Source organism: Pogona vitticeps, chromosome 1, assembly GCF_051106095.1.
Source record: "Pogona vitticeps strain Pit_001003342236 chromosome 1, PviZW2.1, whole genome shotgun sequence".
Taxonomy (NCBI): domain Eukaryota; kingdom Metazoa; phylum Chordata; class Lepidosauria; order Squamata; family Agamidae; genus Pogona; species Pogona vitticeps.
Window position 1 is genome coordinate 123,020,901 of NC_135783.1, and position 19,638 is coordinate 123,040,538.

Here is a 19,638-nt window from a genome sequence, read left to right on the forward strand (position 1 = left end):
ACCCTGTACTGCCAGAAAGATGACTAAGTGGCTCTTAGAGCAAATCCAGGCTGAATATCTGGAGGCAAAAATGATGAAACTGAGGCTGTCCTACTTTGGGCACATCACGAGAGGGTAAGATTTTCTGTAAAAGACAATAATGCTGGGAAAGGTTGAAGGTGGCAGGAAAAGAAGAAAAAAAAATGAGATGGAGTGACTGCCTAAACCAAAGGAAGCCACATGGTTGAGTTTACAAGAGCTGAGCAGGGCTGTTGAGGACAGGACATGTTGAAGATCTCCCATTTATAGGATCACCATAAGTCAGAGATATCTTGATGGCACATACAATCATAAAGGGGACTGTGGTGATTCTGTGTTGTATATATGTTTTGCATGGCTGCAAAATTTAGATTCGACGTGCAGCCGGAGAATCCACCTACAGACCAGAAAAAAACCAAAATGGAACAAAAATAGAATAAAAACTGCCAGTTGTGGGATTAATCAGTTTTCAATGCATTGTAGGTCAATGGAGATTCGACCTACAGACTTTTTGACTTACAGCCATCGTTCCAATACGGATTAATTCCTTAAGTAGAGGGTCCACTGTAAAAGGGGCTGTGTGAAGCCAGCCTTTTGTTGTGGCAGAAATGAAGTAGCGATGTGAGTGGGTAAGCAAGAGAACTAGGGAGGGCCTGCCCCCCATCTCACTGGGCTTACCAGGTCCCTGCCAGGGCTGTATGGGGGGGGCACAGATTGGATCCCTCTTTTCCTGGACATTATCCAGAATTGGATGCTTCACTGGAGACAGGATAATGGAGGAACCCTGAAGAATGGGAAGAGGAAAGGAGTGGGAAAGAGTTCACCAAGGAAAGTTCCTGCAAAGTGGAGGATATGCTGGAGGAGGAACTGGGTTCCATTAGTGGATGAAGGGAGGAGGAGAGGAGGAGAGGAGGATGGAAGCCAGGGCAGACATCCTTGAGTGGGGAGGTGAGGAGAGAGGTCCCAACGCATACGCCACCAAGGAGGAGCCTTCCTGTATCTGAAAGAACTCAGCCTGGAAGAGTCCAAAGAAACCCCAAGGACTAAACTTAAGCTGTGAGACATTTGATGGGCATTAAAACAAGGACGGGTCAGCTGGAAGGACTTGGCCCCAAATCAGCGCTGCTGTCTGCATCAGGAGAGACAGTTCCAGTGGTTGGGCTAATTGGCACAGCACAGAACATAAGGAAGGGGCAGCTGAGAGTGTCCAAGCCCTCACTGTATGGTATATTGGACAATGATGCCATTGGCCTGCTGGTGGAGAAGAGTTGTAAACAATTCCTGTTAAATGTTACGTTCATTGTTTGACTCTGAATTTCCTGTTGATTGATGGAGGACCTGGAGGTGTCATTCATAATCGCCATGTCCTCTGATGAGGCATACACCTTCACAAACAGTAAAAGGGAATACTGGGTGTTAGTTTGGGCTGGTGTGAGAGATAATCCAAGAAGAGTCAATGTTCACACATTTGAGTGGCAACCTGAAGCACAGTGCACTGGTTTGTGGGTCATTGTTTGGGTGGCAGCACACAGAGGTAGGGAAGGTGCGTGCCTGGTGCATGAACAAACCCAGATTATATTAACTATAAAATAAATACAGTGGTGCCTCGCTTAGCAATGTTAATTTGTTCCGAAAAATCACTGCTAAACGATTCCATCGCTAAGCGAAATGCGGTTTCCCATTGAAATGCATTGAAAACCGGATAATCCATTCCAATAGGAATGAATTGCCGTCCTTAAGCAAAAATCGTCATAGGAAACATCGCTAAGTGAAACACGGTTCCTCAATTGAAATGCACTGAAACCTATTCAATGCATCTCAATGGGGGGAAAAATACAACAACAAATTAAAAAAGAGTCAGAAAAAAGTCAAATTTGGTTAAAAAAGGGTTTATTAAGTGCACTTTATGATTTCAAACATTTTAAACAGTAAACTTTAACTTTATAAATAACAGAAAAATTTAAAAAACGGCAAACATGAGGCTGTTTAAACCATCGTTAAACGAAACAGGGGACCCAAAAATTTAATTGCTATGCGAAGCATGGTCCCAACCATCGCTAAGCGAAAATTGCCCATAGGGACCATCGCTAAACGAAGCGCAAAAACGCTCTGAAAAAGTCATCGCTAAGAGATTTCATCGCTAAACGAAGCGCCCGTTAAGCGAGGCACCACTGTATAGCACTGTCAGAATTTAGAACTATGTCCCCTTGTCTACTAAATAATTACCTTGAGGTTTTCCTATCAAGGAGCCCTGTGTTTTGGGCATCACCAAAAAGTGGAATGGCTGAAGGCAATTTCTCAGAGTTTGATAAAGTGAATTTTTTAGATTTAAAAACGTTGTCCAAAATGGCAAACATTGATGTTTTGTCATTGATTGCATTCTTGCAGCATGAACACTGGCACACTCTTAATATCTAAACATTGCATTTAAGGCCAATATGTTTATATTCCAGTACTGGAAGGTAATTTGCTGTCTCTAACGATTGAGTACTGATCTGAGGAAATTTAGGGCAAAGGAGCAGGTAGCATCTAACAGGTGCCTGAACAATTACAGTACAGTGAAGACAACCGAGGACTTCAGAACTAAGTAGAACATAGAAAAGATTCTCTGCGCCACTCTTAGCATCTCAGATTCTCTAATTTATGCTGCCACTAATACAGGAGGCATTATATTGCCATCATGGCTAGCAGTTGTTGATAACCTGATCCCCTGTTACAAGGCTGTGCATCCTCCAGATATCTGGAGACTCCCATCCCTTGACTTTCAGGAGCAGCCTCTACACCTGTTGTAACCCTGCTTCTCAATTAGTTATCTTACAAAAATGGGCTTCTTAACTCAGTGGTCCCCAACCTTGGGCTTCTAGCTGTTGTTGGACTACAAATCCCAGAAGCCTTCACCACTGTCTCTGCTGGCCAGGATTTCTAGGAGTTGAAGTCCAAGAACATTTGGAGGCCCAAGGTTGGGGACCACTGAGTTAACTGGAAAAGGCCCAGTGTTTTTTCTAGTAGCTGAAAAACAAATCAAATATTCTGGAGGTGTGGTCTACCAGGAGACCCTCGAAACATGGCAGAATTGCTCACCGTATTCTCTAGCAGGCACAAGGGGGTGTTCTGAGCAAAGGCTGGAATCTTCTTAGTTACACCTTCTGACAGAACTCCACTGGCTAATTTCCCGCGGTGAATTGCTAAGATGCTGGGACTGTTTTTTTCTCATTACACAAGAGTCATGTGACTTGGGTTGTGACAAAAAAAGGTAGTGCAGATTTTATACCGATTGACATAATTTTCAGAGGCAGTTTGAAAATTATGCCAGTGGATTCTTTGAGGAAGAAATCCCTATTGCCTGCCCTAACTCCCATTTTCCAGTTTCAATGGATGATAGTGGTTTCTAACAATATGAGTTAGGATAATAACAACAATAAAAATCTTCATATCTACTTTGTCATGATGCTGGCTGTATTTTTTTTTATTAAGTTAACATTATAGTAAGTCTTCCTTTAACAGATTGAGGTTCTGTTCAGTTGAACACACACATGCATACATACACACTCATGCACATAGGCTACTTTTAAGTATTATGCGAGTCAGATATCTGTCAGAAGGGAGGAACGTATGTGAAAATGTTGCCCTAAAAGTTCATTGCCAAGTTAAAGCTTCAGAGCCCTCTTCCCAGCTGGTTTTGTGCCTCTCCCACTCTTTGTCCTGCTTCTTTGTCTTCTTTTTTTCTTGGTACCTTCATTCCTGGTGCTTCATAAGCACCTTGATGCCACCAGACGAATAAGTAAACGAAATTTCTTCTCTCTCTGTTCCCTTCTTTCTTGTCATTTCTGCCCAGTTGTGGTGATCATATTAACTGGATGATAACCAGATACAGTGGTGCCTCGCTTGACGAGGATAATTCTTTCCGTTGAAATCGCTGTTAAGCGAAAAAGCCCATTGAAATGCATTGCAAACCAGTTCAATGCGTTCCAATGGGCTAAATACCTCAGTGTCCAGCGAAGATCCTCCATAGGGGCGGCCATTTTCGGTGCCTGTAAAGCGAGGAATCCGTCCTAAAGCACAGCGGAGAACCATTTTGCACAGTGGATGGCCATTTTAGAGCTGCCGATCAGCTGTTTTAGAATCACCGTCTTCCGGAACATTGGTTCCTGAAGCAGGGAACCGATCACCGTCAAGCAAAATTTACCTATCTAAACATTGTTTTGTGATCGCTATTGCAATCGCAAAAACCTCGTCATAAAGTGGATTTGTCGTTTAACGAGGTAATAGTTAAGCGAGGCACCACTGTACAGTACTTGGAATGTTGTTAGAAATGGTGCTTTGTTTAAAGGTAAAGCTTGCCCTTGACATTTAGTCCAGTCATGTCCGACTCTTGGGGGCGGTGCTCATTTCCGTTTCCAAGCCATATAGCGAGCGTTTTGTCCGAAGACAGTTTCCGTGGTCACGTGGCCAGCACGACTAGACATGGAATGCTGTTACTTTCCTATTGAAGTGGTACCTATTTATTTACTTGCCTTTTTCCATGCTTTCGAACTGCTAGGTTGGCAGGACCTGGGAGAAGCAATGGGAGCTCACTCCGTTGCGTGGATTCGATCTTACAACTGCTGGTCTTCTGACCTTGCAGCACAGAGGATTCTGCGGTTTAACCCGCAGCGCCACCACGTCCCTTGTAGCTTTGTTTAGGCATGCATAAATTCTTGCATAATGTTACTGAAGTTACTGAATTATAGCCCTTATCTTTTATTTGCTGTCAGTAACATGTGTTGACATCAACAAAGCCTTTTTTATGTCCAAAATGGCACAATGTGTGACTAAAAGCAGAAGAGATTAACTATCTGTTTCTTTGTTAAACTTAAACAATGGTTTCTTCATTTTGTAAGTACTAAAATGGGCACTCCTACCTAAACACTGAAAAGCTTTCCATTTTGTAGCTGCCTCATGCAGAATGGGATCAATGGTCCATTTAGCCTAGTAGCATCTCTTTCATTGCCATCTCTTCCTGTGTTGACTGGAAGCCCGTCCCCAAAGTCTTGGGCTGAGGTGAATCCTAATGAGTCTAAATGTGATGGGATCCTGGAGTTGATGCTGGGATCTTCAGTATTCAAAGCACATCTTCTCCCATTGAACTGTGTTCCTTCTCCCTCCACCCACCCACCCACCAAAATATGTTGGCTTAACATTTTAGGTTGCGTTAGTATCAAGGCAGTCATTTTTAGTTAAGATGCTTCTTTAAAAGCATATATGCAGCGTGTTAGCCAGCACGTTGTCAGTTGTATTGGAACAGTTCCTTATGCCAATTCCTACCCCCATTAATTAGCTTGTTCTATTTTGCTTGGATTTATTTATGAAAGGAAAATCCTGTGGAGTCTCATGTTCCTTGATAAAGGGAGAAATAACATCTATGGATTTCTTTCCTTTTTTTTTTTATAAGTAGTATGAAATCATGGTTTCCACAGGCCCATTGGCTTAATGGATATTGCTGCCAAAACTGTGAACCAGCAAGATTTTGGCATGTTACATAATTCATTCACCCTATGCTGCACAGTACATGGTTTCCTGATAAATTACTGTATACTTATCAGGTCAGGGGTCCTCTGTGTTGTGGTTAAGGCTTTCCTTTTTTGTGTTTGCTTTTTGACCAGATGAAATTACCCATTTTATCTAGCGCAGCATAATCTTGAAGTGGGTAGCATTCAATAGTTGGTGGTGTCTGCCAGAACAAATGGCTTTTAGCAATGCAGACCTTCTGCGTTGCTTCAAACATTGGCGCTCAACAAAAACTTCCTGTGTTGTAGACAAGGAGTCTGTGGGTTCTGTGGCCTCTCTGTTGAGTCATATCAAAAATAAATGTTTTTTCTCTCCTGGTCTTTTAAAAATGAAGTTGTCTGGTTTTAGTTCTACTCTTGATAACATGTTTTAAACAGCGTAGCAGTTTTCACTAATTTTCAGTCAATCACATCCCAACCAGTCCATCCACCCCCCCTTTCCAGTAAACAATGGAACAGAGTTATTCATGGGCAATCAGTAACTATTTGTAATTCACTATGAATTGCTTATGTTTCGTTATAAAACTTGACACCACAATATGTTAATTGAAAGGATGCTAGTATGGGTTCTGTTATTCTCATATTTGACAACTCATTGCTATACAGTGGGGTCTTGACTTAAGAACGGCTTGAGTTAAGAACATTTTGACTTAAGAACCACTCTCATAGGAAAATATTGACTTGACTTACATACTTAGATTTGAGTTAAGAACTGAAAAAAACCACGTGGGAGGCAGGGAAAGTGCAGAATTTGAACTTTCAGTTAACTGTTGGCCAGTGAAAAGGGTGCCTGTCTGCTTCCTCACTCCTCCCAGCGTTTAGAGAGTGGATTGGGAGACAGTCTTCGGACTGCCTGGTACTGTACTGCCTGGACTGTCTTTTCCCTGCCTTCCCTGAACCTTTCTTGACCTAAGAACAAAAGAAACAAAATATCCCCCTCTAGTGGTCGAAGGCAGAATAGCAGCTTCCCATTAGTTTCTATGGACGGAAAAGAGCAGATACGGATCAAATGGTTTTCAATGCATTCCTATGGGAAATGCAGATTTGACCTGAGAACTTTTTGACTTGAGAACCGCCTTCCAATACGGATTAAGTTCTCAAGTCAAGACCCCACTGTATATGAATCTTCCCAGACCTATTAACATCCTAATACAGTGGTGGTCTTAACATTTATATTATCAGTCCTGCCTCCTTGCTTTTATACCATTTTAATTATTAATAGTTAAATTTTGTTGGTGTATTTCTGCTTAATTCTGATTTTTAACTACTGTATTGTATTTATTCTTTTGAATTGTTCTCTGATGTCACGTTTGTTTAATGTGTAGACTGCCCAGTGTTGCCTTGGCAGCCAGATGAGCACTACAGTAGTCAAATCAATCAACCAACCAACCAACCAGTCAGTCAGTCAGTCAGCCAGCCAGCCAGCCAGCCAGCCAGCCAGCCAGCCAACCAACCAACCAACCAACCAACCAACCAACCAACCAACCAACCAACCAATCACAGTGCTTTCCTCTGAAGATGCCGACCACAGAGACTGGTGAAACGTTAGGAAGAACAACCTTCAGAACACAGCCAGAGCCCGAAAAACCCACAACAACCATTAGATCTAGGCCGCGAAAGCCTTTGTGAATACAATCAATCAATCAATCAATCAATCAATCAATCAATCAATCAATCAATCTTTCTTTCTTTCTTTCTTTCTTTCTTTCTTTCTTTCTTTCTTTCTTTCTTTCTTTCTTTCTTTCTTTCTTTCTTTCTTTCTTTCTTTCTTTCTTTCTTTCTTTCTTTCTTTCTTTCTTAAAAAGACTATCAATGTGGCCAATCAAAACTTATCTATATCACAAGCTGAGTCTATTATGTATCTCACCAATATCATCATAATCTAGTCCAGCCATACTCAGTCTGGCCCATATGCCCCCCCCCCCGAGGGGGAGAGGTCCTGGCACATTTGAAGGGGGCCCACAGGCTGGAAAGAATTCTTCACACACCACCTTGTAAGGTTCTTTATGCAATTTATACAATCCTAGACTATATTTCTTTCATTTTGTCTATATGGCCATGGTTAAAAAAAGATTGGGAATGGCTAATAGTCATCATCACATTTCTGCAGTGCTTCTGCAGTGTTAAGTGACCCTTGCCTGCCTACACTTTATCATCTTTGAAAGGTAACCCATAATGCTGATTGGAGTTTGAGGCTGGTTGTAGATTTCCTAAGGTTATGTACCTATTTAAGGATTTAGTCAGAAATATCCTTGCTCATGGGTCACACTCTTACAGACCACATTACTGCACAGGTGTAATTGTGTGATAGTTTTTTTGGGGTGTGTGTGTGAAGGGAAAGACCAGAAGCTTCGGGTCTTTCTAATAGAGCCGACTCTCTTAAAGACCTCCAAAATGACCCAGACTAGCCCTCCTACCTCCCCTGGTAGTAAGGAAGACCCAGGTGCCGGCGCACAGGAGTCAGGAGAAGCACCACCAGAGGGGAAGGTGTCATGTGCGGTTGATACCAGCGACTTGGAGGAAGCTCTCAAGGGGTTAATGACTCCCGGTCCTTATAAGGAAGAATTGGAGGGAAGAAAGGAGGTGGGGTTAATGGGGGAGGAAGGAGGGTTGGGGGATATAACGCTGAGGCGGGATGATATCCCCGGTGGTTGGGAGATGGTCTGGATAGAGGATCCGTGGACCAAGCGTTGGGAGCAGGTGCGAGTGCCTCGTGAGGAGGCCGAAAGGAGGCGTAAGAGGGGCTTGATGCAGAAGCCCTCTTACTGGGGAGAGACGGAGGCTAAGCTCTGGCGTAAGAAGCTGGCCGAGGCGAAAGAGGCAAGTGAAAGGGAAAGGGCGGCCAGACAGGCATGGCATATAGAAGAGCTGAAGAAGATGGGCTGTTACCTGGTCCCTGGAGTGCCTCGCCGAGAGAAGGAGACCTTTCGTGGGGTTGGATGGGAGACGAAGAAACCCTCCCATTATTGAGTCCGTTTGATCAAGAAGGGAAGGACAAACTGTTGGGGGAGGTCCCTGTTGGACCTTGGGACTCTGAACCTGTTAAAGCTGTTTTTGAAACTACATGGATACCCTTGCCCGACCCTGTTTCAGGGCAAGAGACTAAACCAAAGTCACCAGTTAAAAATGACGTTCCGTTTGTTCCGTTTAATAAAGAAAAGTTAACGGCAGAGAAAGCAGTTTCGACTCCTTCTTGGGAAGGGTGGGAAGCCCCGAACAACGAACCCTCACAGGGGGGAATATGCCAACCATAGTGGGGCTTGTAGGGTTTGGCAATCTGACCATAGGTTTCTTATCACATGTTTAGCATGTCATTAGAAATAGGTGCAACTTGTATTTTATTGTTCCCTATAGCCGGGGTCCCCAACCCCCGGTCTGCAGCCCAGTACTGGGCTGGGGCCTTGGCAGGACTGGGCTGCGGAGACAGATCTCCCGCCTCCCACACACACCCCTCCATGCTTGCACACATGCATGTATGCCTCCCCCAAGCACGTGCTGGTGCCCCACCCACGCATATACTTCCCTATAGGACTGGAACAAAATTGGACAATGGCCTCTATAATTAATATAGAATGAATGGTGAGTGCTTTGCTTTTTTTGTCATCCTTAAAATATGTGTGGCTGCTTTATTCTCTCCAAAAAAGGTGAATGAAATACAGTTGGCATCTGATCATCTAGATATGGTGTGTCCTTTCATTCATTACTGCAGTTATATTTTAATAAGTTTCCAGTGTGTAAGTCAACTGAAATGGCCTGATTTCACATCACAGTGCGATATGAGGGAAGTGTTAACTCTCTTTTGGGAGACAGGCTGATCTAAATGAGCTTTTACATGGTTTTTGGAAGATTGGAATAAAAGTTGAATCACACTGCTTTGGCTTTAAAATTGAGAAGATCAACTAAGCAAAAGGACAAGGAAGAATTGAAGTACAGCAACTTTTTAAGTGCTTATGAACCAGCTGGATAGAAAGATCTCAGCTGGAAGGAGTGAATTAGATGCCATATGGAAGCCAAGAAGAGCCCATAGTTTGCTCCATAAATATTACCGGATGTGGCTTATTTTGATTTCCACTGCTCATATATTGGGTGACTTTTTAAAAATAATTCAGAGCTGTTTATATTTTTGGAGTGCTAGTCAGAGTGACCTTTAATGTCTCCCATAAGCTGCCATTAGTTGTGTTGTGTTGACGTTTAGATTTCTATCAGGATTTTGAGAACCTTTGCAGATTCTTTGCACAGATATCATTGGAGATGCTTTTCTGGTTAATTTCAAAGCTTTGGACAGACTGAGTTAATGTAGGGGTGTTGCTGATACCATAATTACATGGTTCATTGTATCAATTTGTTGAGCCTGAAAGAGGGAAGTATATTTTGAAATGATGTGCCCTCACCAATTTATTGAAATGTTAAATGAGGTAGCTGTGCATGTACCATTAATGCTTGATAGGTCATGTGCTCAAAGCCAACCACTGTGTTCTTTTTCTTTCTTTCTTTCTTTCTTTCTTTCTTTCTTTCTTTCTTTCTTTCTTTCTTTCTTTCTTTCTTTCTTTCTTTCTTTCTTTCTTTCTTTCTTTCTTTCTTTCTTTCTTTCTTTCTTTCTTTCTTTCTTTCTCCTTAAAAAAAGCCAAGGCAGAAGTTCTGTAAAATAAAATGGTTACTCCTTATGAATCTCTTGTTGATAGCTGCAAACTGGAGTAAGTAGCCTTGTATGTGGTGAGTATGAGCCTTGTATGTGGTGAGTATGTTTTCTGTTAAGGTCTATAGAGTCTCATGATTATTTCTTAGTGCAGACATTTTCTATACTTATTGTCCTTCCTGTCCAGACTGAAAGTATATTCTTGCTCTAGGTGTATTGGCTGAGAGCAGGGGAGTTGTATCTCCAAATAGTTTACTATCCATGATGACAAATAGTGGATGTAATATAACTGAAATGAAACCCTGATTCTCAGCAGATTCTATGATAGCACACATGCACATGGAATGTGTTTGAGATTAAGTATTTAACCTGTATTTCAGGCTATCCTCCCTCTTTTGGAATTAAGTTTAAAGTATGAATAACTTCTTTGTTCCATGCTTCTATTCCTGCTACTCTCATGTTAGTACAGTATTATTACTAGTAGTGCAGATAAGCTGGCTGGATAGCTCTATGAGTTGAATACTTGGCTGTATGAGCCAAGTATTTGACCTGTAGAGCCAGAGGTTGGAAGTTCAGTTTCCCACTGCATATCCTAGAAGAGCCAATCTGTACAGCCTTCGGCAAGCTGCGCAGTTCCAGGGTACTCTCAGAAGAAGAGAATGGCAAACTGCTTCTGAGTACTCGCTATCGAGAAAGTCCTGGAAAGCATCACCGTAAGTCAGAATAGACTTGATGCCGTGCTGTTACTATCAAAGCATGCTGCTTTAATAAGAAAAGGAAAAATCAAGTTCTTTCCTCCTTCCTGGGACTTCTTTTTCTTCCCAGTACAGTGGTGCCTCGCTTAACGGGTGCTCCGTTTAGCGATGAAACCGCATAGCGACGAAGATTTTGCTTCCAGAACCAATTCTTCACAAAACAATGTTTTTTGAACAGCTGATCGGCGGTTTCAAAATGGCCGCCGGGTGATTAAAATGGCTCCCTGCGGTGTTTAGGGACGAATTCCTCGCTATACAGGCAGCGAAAATGGCCGCCATATGGAGGATCGTCACTGGACTGTGAGTTTTTACCCCATTGGAACGCATTGAACGGGTTTCAATGCGTTTCAGTGGGGTTTTTATTTTTGCTTTACGATGTTTTTGCTTAATGGCGATTTTCCTGGAATGGATTATTGTCATTAAGCGAGGCACCACTGTATTGGTGATGGTACTGGAGATCATGTTCTGGTACATGTTTGTTAGCTTATCTATATATAATATTTGTACCAATACTATATTTCTGTTTTTATGTGCTTTCCTGAGTTATATTGTAGACCTTGATGGGTTTCATTTAAACTGCAGAGATTACATGAAAGTAAATTACACTTAGCTCAGTTGAGCCTGCTCTGTATTAAGTGAATGTGGGATTACAACCTGTCGATTCTGCTCTTTGGAAAAAACAAAAGTCATGACTTGAGCACAACTTTCCACTTTCTCAAAGTGTAAGAAAGCTTGCTTATTAGAGGAATACACTTGAGATACAAGGGTAGGATTCACCTTCAGAGGGCAGGGAAACCATCAAGCTATGAAAGATTGCTACAGCTCGGTCTAGAATGGGATCTTCCCTGCATAGGATTCACCAGAAGGGGCATTAAACTGGGCAGAATCTGGCAGTTTCCTGTGCAGAACAACAGGCAAAAAGCAAATAAAATAAAGGAGAAAATGAGACTAGGGTCTTGTTTTTGTGCGAAGCAGGGAAATCTCAGTGGTATAAGAAGTCTCAAGAATGAGAAATTTCACAAAGTACTTCTTGCATCTCTAATTGAAGGTATTATTTGGAATTATTTCTTGTTATGTAAGTAAGCAGAAACTGGTATTTGGGCAGAAATAAATGATGCATTTGTCCTTTGTTTCAGTACTACCTTTTATACAACCATATCCCAAGTCAGCAGTAAAACTATTCAAAGATTTGTTTATAGAAAGGAAAAAAAAGGTTGGGCGGTGGTGAACTGTATAAAAATGCAACGCTACTGGTAGGAGTCCAAGATAAATCAGTAATCTGGCTTCCTGTCATCAATTGTAGCCTAAATGTACTAGTTAAGCAAAAAATAAATAAAGGCAGCACTGTTACACAAATTTAGGCTAAGAAATGCTAAGGCTGCAATTCTGTATAGGCTGCTAAATCCCATTGAAGTCCATGGGAAGTAGGAAGTGTAGACCATACATTTGTAGGATTGTGGTCTGAAGTTGGTACAGATACTGTATCGTGAGTGGTCTTTTTATAGCTTATCTTTCACCTTCTCCTGATGTATACATTTGGTGCATCTTCTATCATTTATTTCAAGTTACAGTTTCCATGGCATCTGAACCAGTAAATTGGCGATCTCTTCTTTTCCTAACCAGCATATGAAATCAGAATTTGAGATTAAACTGTATCTTCCTGGTTTGGTTGTAACAGGAAGCTTTAAAACTACAGTAAAAATGCCAAAGCTGGTTCATGACAGAAAAGAGGAGGGAGAGGAAGTGAGTACAGTACTTTTATAAACTTTTGCTTATCATTAGAGATGGGCAAAAATCAGAAAAACAGCAGTTCATTTTGATTTGTGATTTGTCAAGGTTGTTGAATCACAGTCACAAATTTTTGATTTTTTTCTGATGAATTCATGAGTCAATTTGTTGATTCATTTTTGCCTTAAAATCCTGTAAACACACACACAGCCAGCACGAAGCTTGCAGGGGAACATCCCCTGCCACTCCTCTACAAGCTTTCCAGGTTTGGCGAAGATTGGGCTTCAGATGTATGAGTTATATACCCACAAAGTGGATTTCCCAGGAAGGTGTCCTTGAGCAACTGTTTTGGAGAAACCCAGTCTTCACAAAACTTTGAGGGATTGTAGAGGAGAGACAGGTGAAGCTTCTCTATGATGTTGGTGCCTCTAGGTGCTTGGGAAGGTCTTTCCAGGAGGGAGGGTGCTTTTTGTGGGTGTATAACTTGGACATATGAAATCCAATGTTCACCAAATTTGCAGGGCTTGTAGAGGAAGATTCTCTGCAATTTTGGCATCTTTAGGTGCCTGGGGGCCATTTTATAGCCCAACAAATAAAACATCTCTAAAAATTCATTGATTCATATTTTTTGGGGCGGCACTGATTTGTACAAAAATGAATAGATGAATTAGTGATTTTTAAAATTAATTTGGTGATTCATTTTTTAATTAGCGTCCATCTCTTCTCATTGTTTATTTAGCCATGGTTATTATCTTGGTATTACCCCCAAATATGGATGTGGCTCACACTCTGTTTGACATACTGTATAACAGTTAAATACATTTGCACCATACATATTTTGTACAGTAACCTGTTAGAGCCTTTGGACCTGTTTTACTGCTTCCTTTGAAAAGATAGGCATGGCACAATTAGGAAATCTGTTTATTTCTCCTGCCATCATCTTCTTGCCATAAGATCTGGTAATGTTAGCAGGCATTGTAATTCTCCCGGATGGCTGTATTATACCTATTGGCAGATCGGTGGCATTCTTCTCATTGTACTCCCTTGGCAGCTCTTTGTAAAGGAAAGAAGAGAAAAAATATTATTTATTTCCATATACCTGCACTGTGAGGAAATTTGCACATGCCAGATGAAAACTTGGCATAATTTAAAGCAGGTTCTCAGATTTTTGTAGTGTTTGAGGCGTTTCATAAGAGGTTATTGGCAATGCCAGTGATTTTGCTGGGTTCTGTGTAAACAATTACCCTTTTATAGCAAACTCAATAACAGTTGGTCATAGAGCTTAAACAGAACTGGAATTTTAACTGTAAAGCAAAGCAAAGCAAAGCGTGCTGCTTATATACCGCCCCATAGTGCTTCAAGCACTCTCTGGGCGGTTTACAAGTTAATTATGCAGGCTCCACATTGCCCCCGAGCGAGCTGGGTACTCATTTTATTTATTTATTTATTTATTCATTCATTCATTCATTCATTCATTCATTTATTTATTTATTTATTTATTTATTTATTTATTTATTTATTTGTTTGTTTATTTATTTATTTATTTATTTTAATTTATATCCCGCCTATCTAGTCGCGTCGGACTACTCTAGGCGGCCAACAACAAAGATAAAATACAATAACATAAAAACAGCATAATTACAACAACAATTAAAAGTAGGGAAACAATAAAGGAAAGAAGAAAATCAAAAGTTATCTGGTGAGAAGGCCTGCCGAAACATCCAAGTCTTTAATAGGTTCTTAAAGGTGCCCAGCGAGGGAGCTCCGCGAATACCAGGAGGTAAGTTATTCCAAAGGCGAGGAGCCACCGCCGAGAAGGCCCTATTTCTTGTTTTCTCTTTTCGGGCCTCCCTCGGCGTTAGGCTCCTCAGCCTCACCTCCTGGCTCGCCCATGTGACCCGGGTAGAACTTGGTGGGAGTAGGCGTTTTACTGACCTTGGAAGGATAGAAGGCTGAGTCGACCTTGTACTCAATGTACAAAAGTGGTTCCATTTCATTTGACATCTTTTGTTTATTGATTTTGATAAAATAATCTTTTTGTAATGATTTCAGGTGCTATACCTGATAATGAAAACTTGGATGCCTCATCATTGAAAGTTAGGCATCCTTCAGTCTTGAAAGACTATGGTGTCGTGCTCTGTATGGAGGACTTGGAACAGCGTCTAGTGTGGCTGAGGGGGCCAATTCGAGAGTGACAATCTCTTCCACACTGAAGACAAATCCAATCTGTCCCCTGTCCAACTCCCTGGTTTTGCTGCTTTTGTGACTTCCTCTTTGCCTCAGCCTGCTGGACAAGGTCTCTTCAAATTGGGAGAGGCCGTGATGTAACGCCTGCTTCCAGGCTGAACGCTCAGATGTCAGGGTTTCCCATCTGTTGAGGTCTATTCCTAAGGCCTTCAGATCCCGCTTGCAGATATTCTTGTATCACAGCTGTGGTCTCCCTCTGGGGCGATTTCCCTGCATTAATTCTCCATACAGGAGATCTTTTGGAACCCGACCATCAGCCATTCTCACGACATGCCCAAGCCAACGTAGACGTCGCTGTTTCAGTAATGTATACATGCTGAAAATTCCAGCTCGTTCTAGGACTACTCTGTTTGGAACTTTGTCCTGCCAGGTGATACCAAAAATCCGTCGGAGGCAACGCATATGGAAGGTGTTCAGCTTCCTCTCCTGCCGTGCACAAAGGGTCCAGGACTCACTGCAGTACAGGGGTGTGCTCAGGACACAGGCTCTATAGACCTGGATCTTGGTATGTGTCGTCAGCTTCTTATTGAACCATACTCTCTTTGTGAGTCTAGAGAACATGGTAGCTGCTTTGCCAATGCATTTATCCAGCTCGACATCTAGAGAGAGGGTGTCAGAGATGGTTGAGCCAAGGTACACAAAGTCATGAACAACCTCCAATTCTTGTGTGGAGATGGTAATAGAGGGAGGTGAGTCCACGCCCTGGCCCATGACTTGTGTTTTCTTCAGACTGATTGTTAGTCCAAAGTCTTGGCAGGCTTTGCTGAAACAATTCATGAGTTGTTGGAGGTCTTCAGCAGAGTGGGCAACAATGGCTGCGTCATCTGCGAAGAGGAAGTCCCGCATGCATTTCAGTTGGACTTTGGTCTTTGCTCTCAGTCTAGAGAGATTAAAGAGTTTTCCGTGTGATCTATTCCGGAGATAGACACCTTCTGTTGCAGTTCCAAAGGCATGCTTCAGCATGACAACAAAAAAGATCCCAAAAAGGGTTGGTGTGAGGACACAGCCCTGTTTCACTCCACTTCGGATGTCAAAGGGATCTGATGTCGAGCCGTCAAAAATTACAGTGCCTTTCATTCCCTCATGGAAGGATCTGATGATGTTAAGGAGACGAGGTGGACATCCAATCTTGAGAAGTATTTTTAAAAGGCCATCCCTGCTAACCAAGTCAAATGCTTTTGTAAGGTCTATGAAGGCCACTAAAAGTGGCTGTTGTTGTTCCCTGCATTTCTCCTGCAACTGTTGGAGGGAGAATACCATGTCAGTGGTGGATCTATTAGCTCGAAATCCACACTGTGATTCTGGATAGACTCCGTCTGCAAGCACCTGGAGCCTCTTCAGCACAACACGGGCAAGCAGCTTCCTTACAACGCTAAGAAGAGAGATCCCATGGTAGGTATTGCAGTCGCCCCTGTCTCCTTTGTTCTTGTACAATGTGACGATGTTTGCATCCTTCATGTCCTGTGGTACTCCACCTTCCCTCCAACAGAGACAAATAAAAGACTTCATACAGTTCGGTGATGATGATCTCCTTACAGCATTTCAGCACTTCAACAGGGATGTTGTCCCTTCCTGGTGCCTTGCCGGTGGCAAGGGAATCCAAGGCTGCTTTTATTTCTGCTAAGGTTGGTTCGCTGTCCAGCTCTTCCAAAACAGGCAGGCACTCAATGTTATTTTATGCTTCTTCGGTTACCACATTATCTCTGGAATATAGCTCAGAGTAGTGCTGCACCCAGCGTTCCATCTGCTGTGCTCGGTTCTGGATGATCACACCAGTAGCAGATTTCAAGGGAGCAGATTTCTTCTGCATTGGACCTAAGGCCTGCTTGATACCGTCATACATTACCTGTGTCCACTGCTATCTGTATCTGAGAGCAGAGCTGAAGCCAATAATCATTGGAGCATCTCCTGGCAGCCTGTTGGACTTGGCTACAAGCAGCTCGAAGAGCTTGCAAGTTGTACTCGCTAGGACAGGCTTTGTATGCTGTTAGAGCTCTTCTCTTATCCTCAATGGCTGGCATTAACTCCTCGGAGTGGGCTTCGAATCAGTCAGCCATCTTTTTGGTCTTCTTGCCAAAGGTGGACAAGGAGGTGTTATACACAGCATTCTTGAAATGTTCCCATCGTTCAGGTGCATTTACATTAGCCGGACCTGGAAGAGTTTCCTCAAGTCCTTGGGCAAATTCCTTGACTTTTCTTTGATCGTGAGTCTTGCTGATGGTCAATAGGTTTTCTTCCTTCCTTTTTCGTGTTATACAATCTCTTTGTTCGCAGTTTTACTCTACTATACACCAGGGAGTGATCAGTATCACAATCAGCACTCTGGTAACTGTGTGTGATCGTAACACTAGGAAGGCTAGAGCATCTAGTGAGGATCAAATCAAGCTGATGCCAATGCTTGGATCTTGGATGTCTCTAGGAAACTCTGTGTTGAAGCTTCGTATTAAAGAATGTGTTGCTGACACAAAGACCATAATAATAGCAAAGCTCCAGCAAGCGTTGGCCATTTTCATTCATCTTTCCAATGCCAAAACGGAAATAGTTCAGTAATTTGTAATTTTCAATTAACATAAACAGAGGAAGACAAGGCCAGGTTTCAAGAAGCCAACCTTGTAAATTTGGTAAAGAAAGGGGGTGGAGAATATAGATAATGAGCTAATGTTGTGCACATTCATTGTAATTAAAGTTTTCTTAATCTTCCTGCTGTTATTGTTTACCTACTGTATAATTGGGGAAACTGATTTAAATTGTGCATTTATATCGCATCTACCTGTGTTTTTTTGTTAGTATAGTTTAAATCCTGTTTTATAATATTGCAAAGTTTGAGAGTGTTCATATAATACCGCTGATAATGTAATAGGATGTCTGTGCACAGTTGATGTAGCTGCATGCCAACGTTTTCTCTTTAATTTTAGCTAAACTACTTGGTAATCCATGATGTTGAGGGGGAGCGGGGAAGGAGTGGTTTATAGGAGTGGTTACCAACCTTGGGTCCCCAGATGTTCTTGGACTCCAGCTGGCCAGCACAGCTAGTGGTGAAGGTTTCTGGGAGTATCCATTCAAGAATATCTGAGGACCTAAGAGTGGGAACTTCTGGTATAAAAACTGTTGAAGCCCTTTAGCTCTTGTGTTTTCTTCTCTTCATCTGTGGAAGAGAAGCTCCAGCAATCTTCACTCGTACTATAGGTTGGAGATTCTGGGTGTGCGTTCAGTCGGATTGCTCCTTTCACTATCAATCAGAAAGCATTACCATGGAATTCCACCCGTACCTCCCTGAAGGGTTTTATCCCATTAAGAAGAAACATGAGAGAAAAGGGAGAATACATGGACAGTTATGTATGTCTTCTGGACCTCTTACAAAATTCAGTGGTTGAGGCAGAGCAGTTGCATAATAAAAGCTTCATCCGGAAGCACCCCATATTATCCTGTTGTTGGGCAACACATTTCGGATGGTGCTAAGAAAAAACAGAGTGTGGTCATGATTGCTGTGCTCTTTCTTCTATGCAACTGGAGCATTTAATGCCATTGTATTAAAAGAATCATGTCTTTTTCTAGTTTATTTTAGGATCAGAAGTGCTGGAAATATTGGATACATGGCAAAGAACGTAAAGATTCTTCAGGCAGTTTTAATGTTGCTGCTGCATGATTACATTTCAGCTGAAGATGGTGAAGGAAGAGCAAGTAAGAACCAACATTATTTGCAACCATCATTTGTTAATGTGGAGCTTTTCTTGAAAATGATTCCCATCTCACCTCTCCCCCATGCTCCTCCTGAAATAAAATCGTAAGCAACAATTTCATTGCTGTGCTGAAAAACGAACTGGCATAAAATGCCGGACTGGCATTTGTGCCCATCTCTAGTTGGGACTAACAATAGAATTCTGGTTGATTTTTTCAATCCAGATCATGACTTTCAAAAACAAAACACATAGTTTTGTTCAAATATAATGTTTGCTATGCAAACATGCCTTGGGGTTGATCACTCCTCCTCGCCCCCTTACTTCCTCCTTCCTCTTGTGTGCTGTGTCCTCTTTCTCTTCTCCCTTGTTAACAAATCATAATTTGTTACATATGAATAATTGGCCCCAGTTGTGAAAGTGAGAGTTTGTCCAGTATTATAATGCTGATTTCCAGTTGGTAAGAAAAGAGAAAGAAGAGTGAGCCGCATGTCATTCGCGTAGAACCTTACTATGCCTTGTTGTTCCATTTGAATCTTGCAACTGAATTACAGCCCACTTTTCTGTGTGACTGAAACCATGGGGAAAATACCTGACATAAGGTTAAACATTATAAATGGCACAAAGTTCCAGGCTGTATGTCATTATAATTGAAGGTTTCAGGCCAATTCTGGCAGATTGTATGTAAACAATAAGCAGGTTACTTAATCAGTCTTATCACAGGTTGGACTGGCTAGTTAGAATGGTGTCCTAACAGGGTGGTCTTGCTGATCTTTTTCTCAACAAGCTAGAGAAAACCAGCAACAAACTTTGTTTTTTTTTTTCTAACTCCTTGAGGAGAGTCAAGCCAGTTTCAAAGGTCACAAAAAAGCAGATCACAGCCAGTCATGGATCTTGTACATTTCATGTTGTTCAGCCCCAACTCTGACTTTGATAAACAAGAATCACTTGTTTCTACATAACTATCAAATAAGTAAGTTTCTTATTACCTTTACAAAGATACTACAAAGGTGAGAGCCACACTGAAATCA

The 19,638-nt window shown here is 41.9% G+C and overlaps 1 protein-coding gene across 1 annotated transcript in view; it reads left to right on the top strand.

Moving 5' to 3' along the window:
• COL21A1 (collagen type XXI alpha 1 chain) overlaps positions 1–19,638 on the top strand; it is a 128,464-nt gene that overhangs the window by 12,052 nt on the left and 96,774 nt on the right. The window contains exon 2 of the mRNA XM_020781776.3: positions 18,486–18,611. Coding sequence (XP_020637435.3) covers positions 18,524–18,611 — 88 coding nt within the window. The 5' untranslated portion in view covers positions 18,486–18,523. The remainder of the gene's footprint in view (positions 1–18,485; positions 18,612–19,638) is intronic.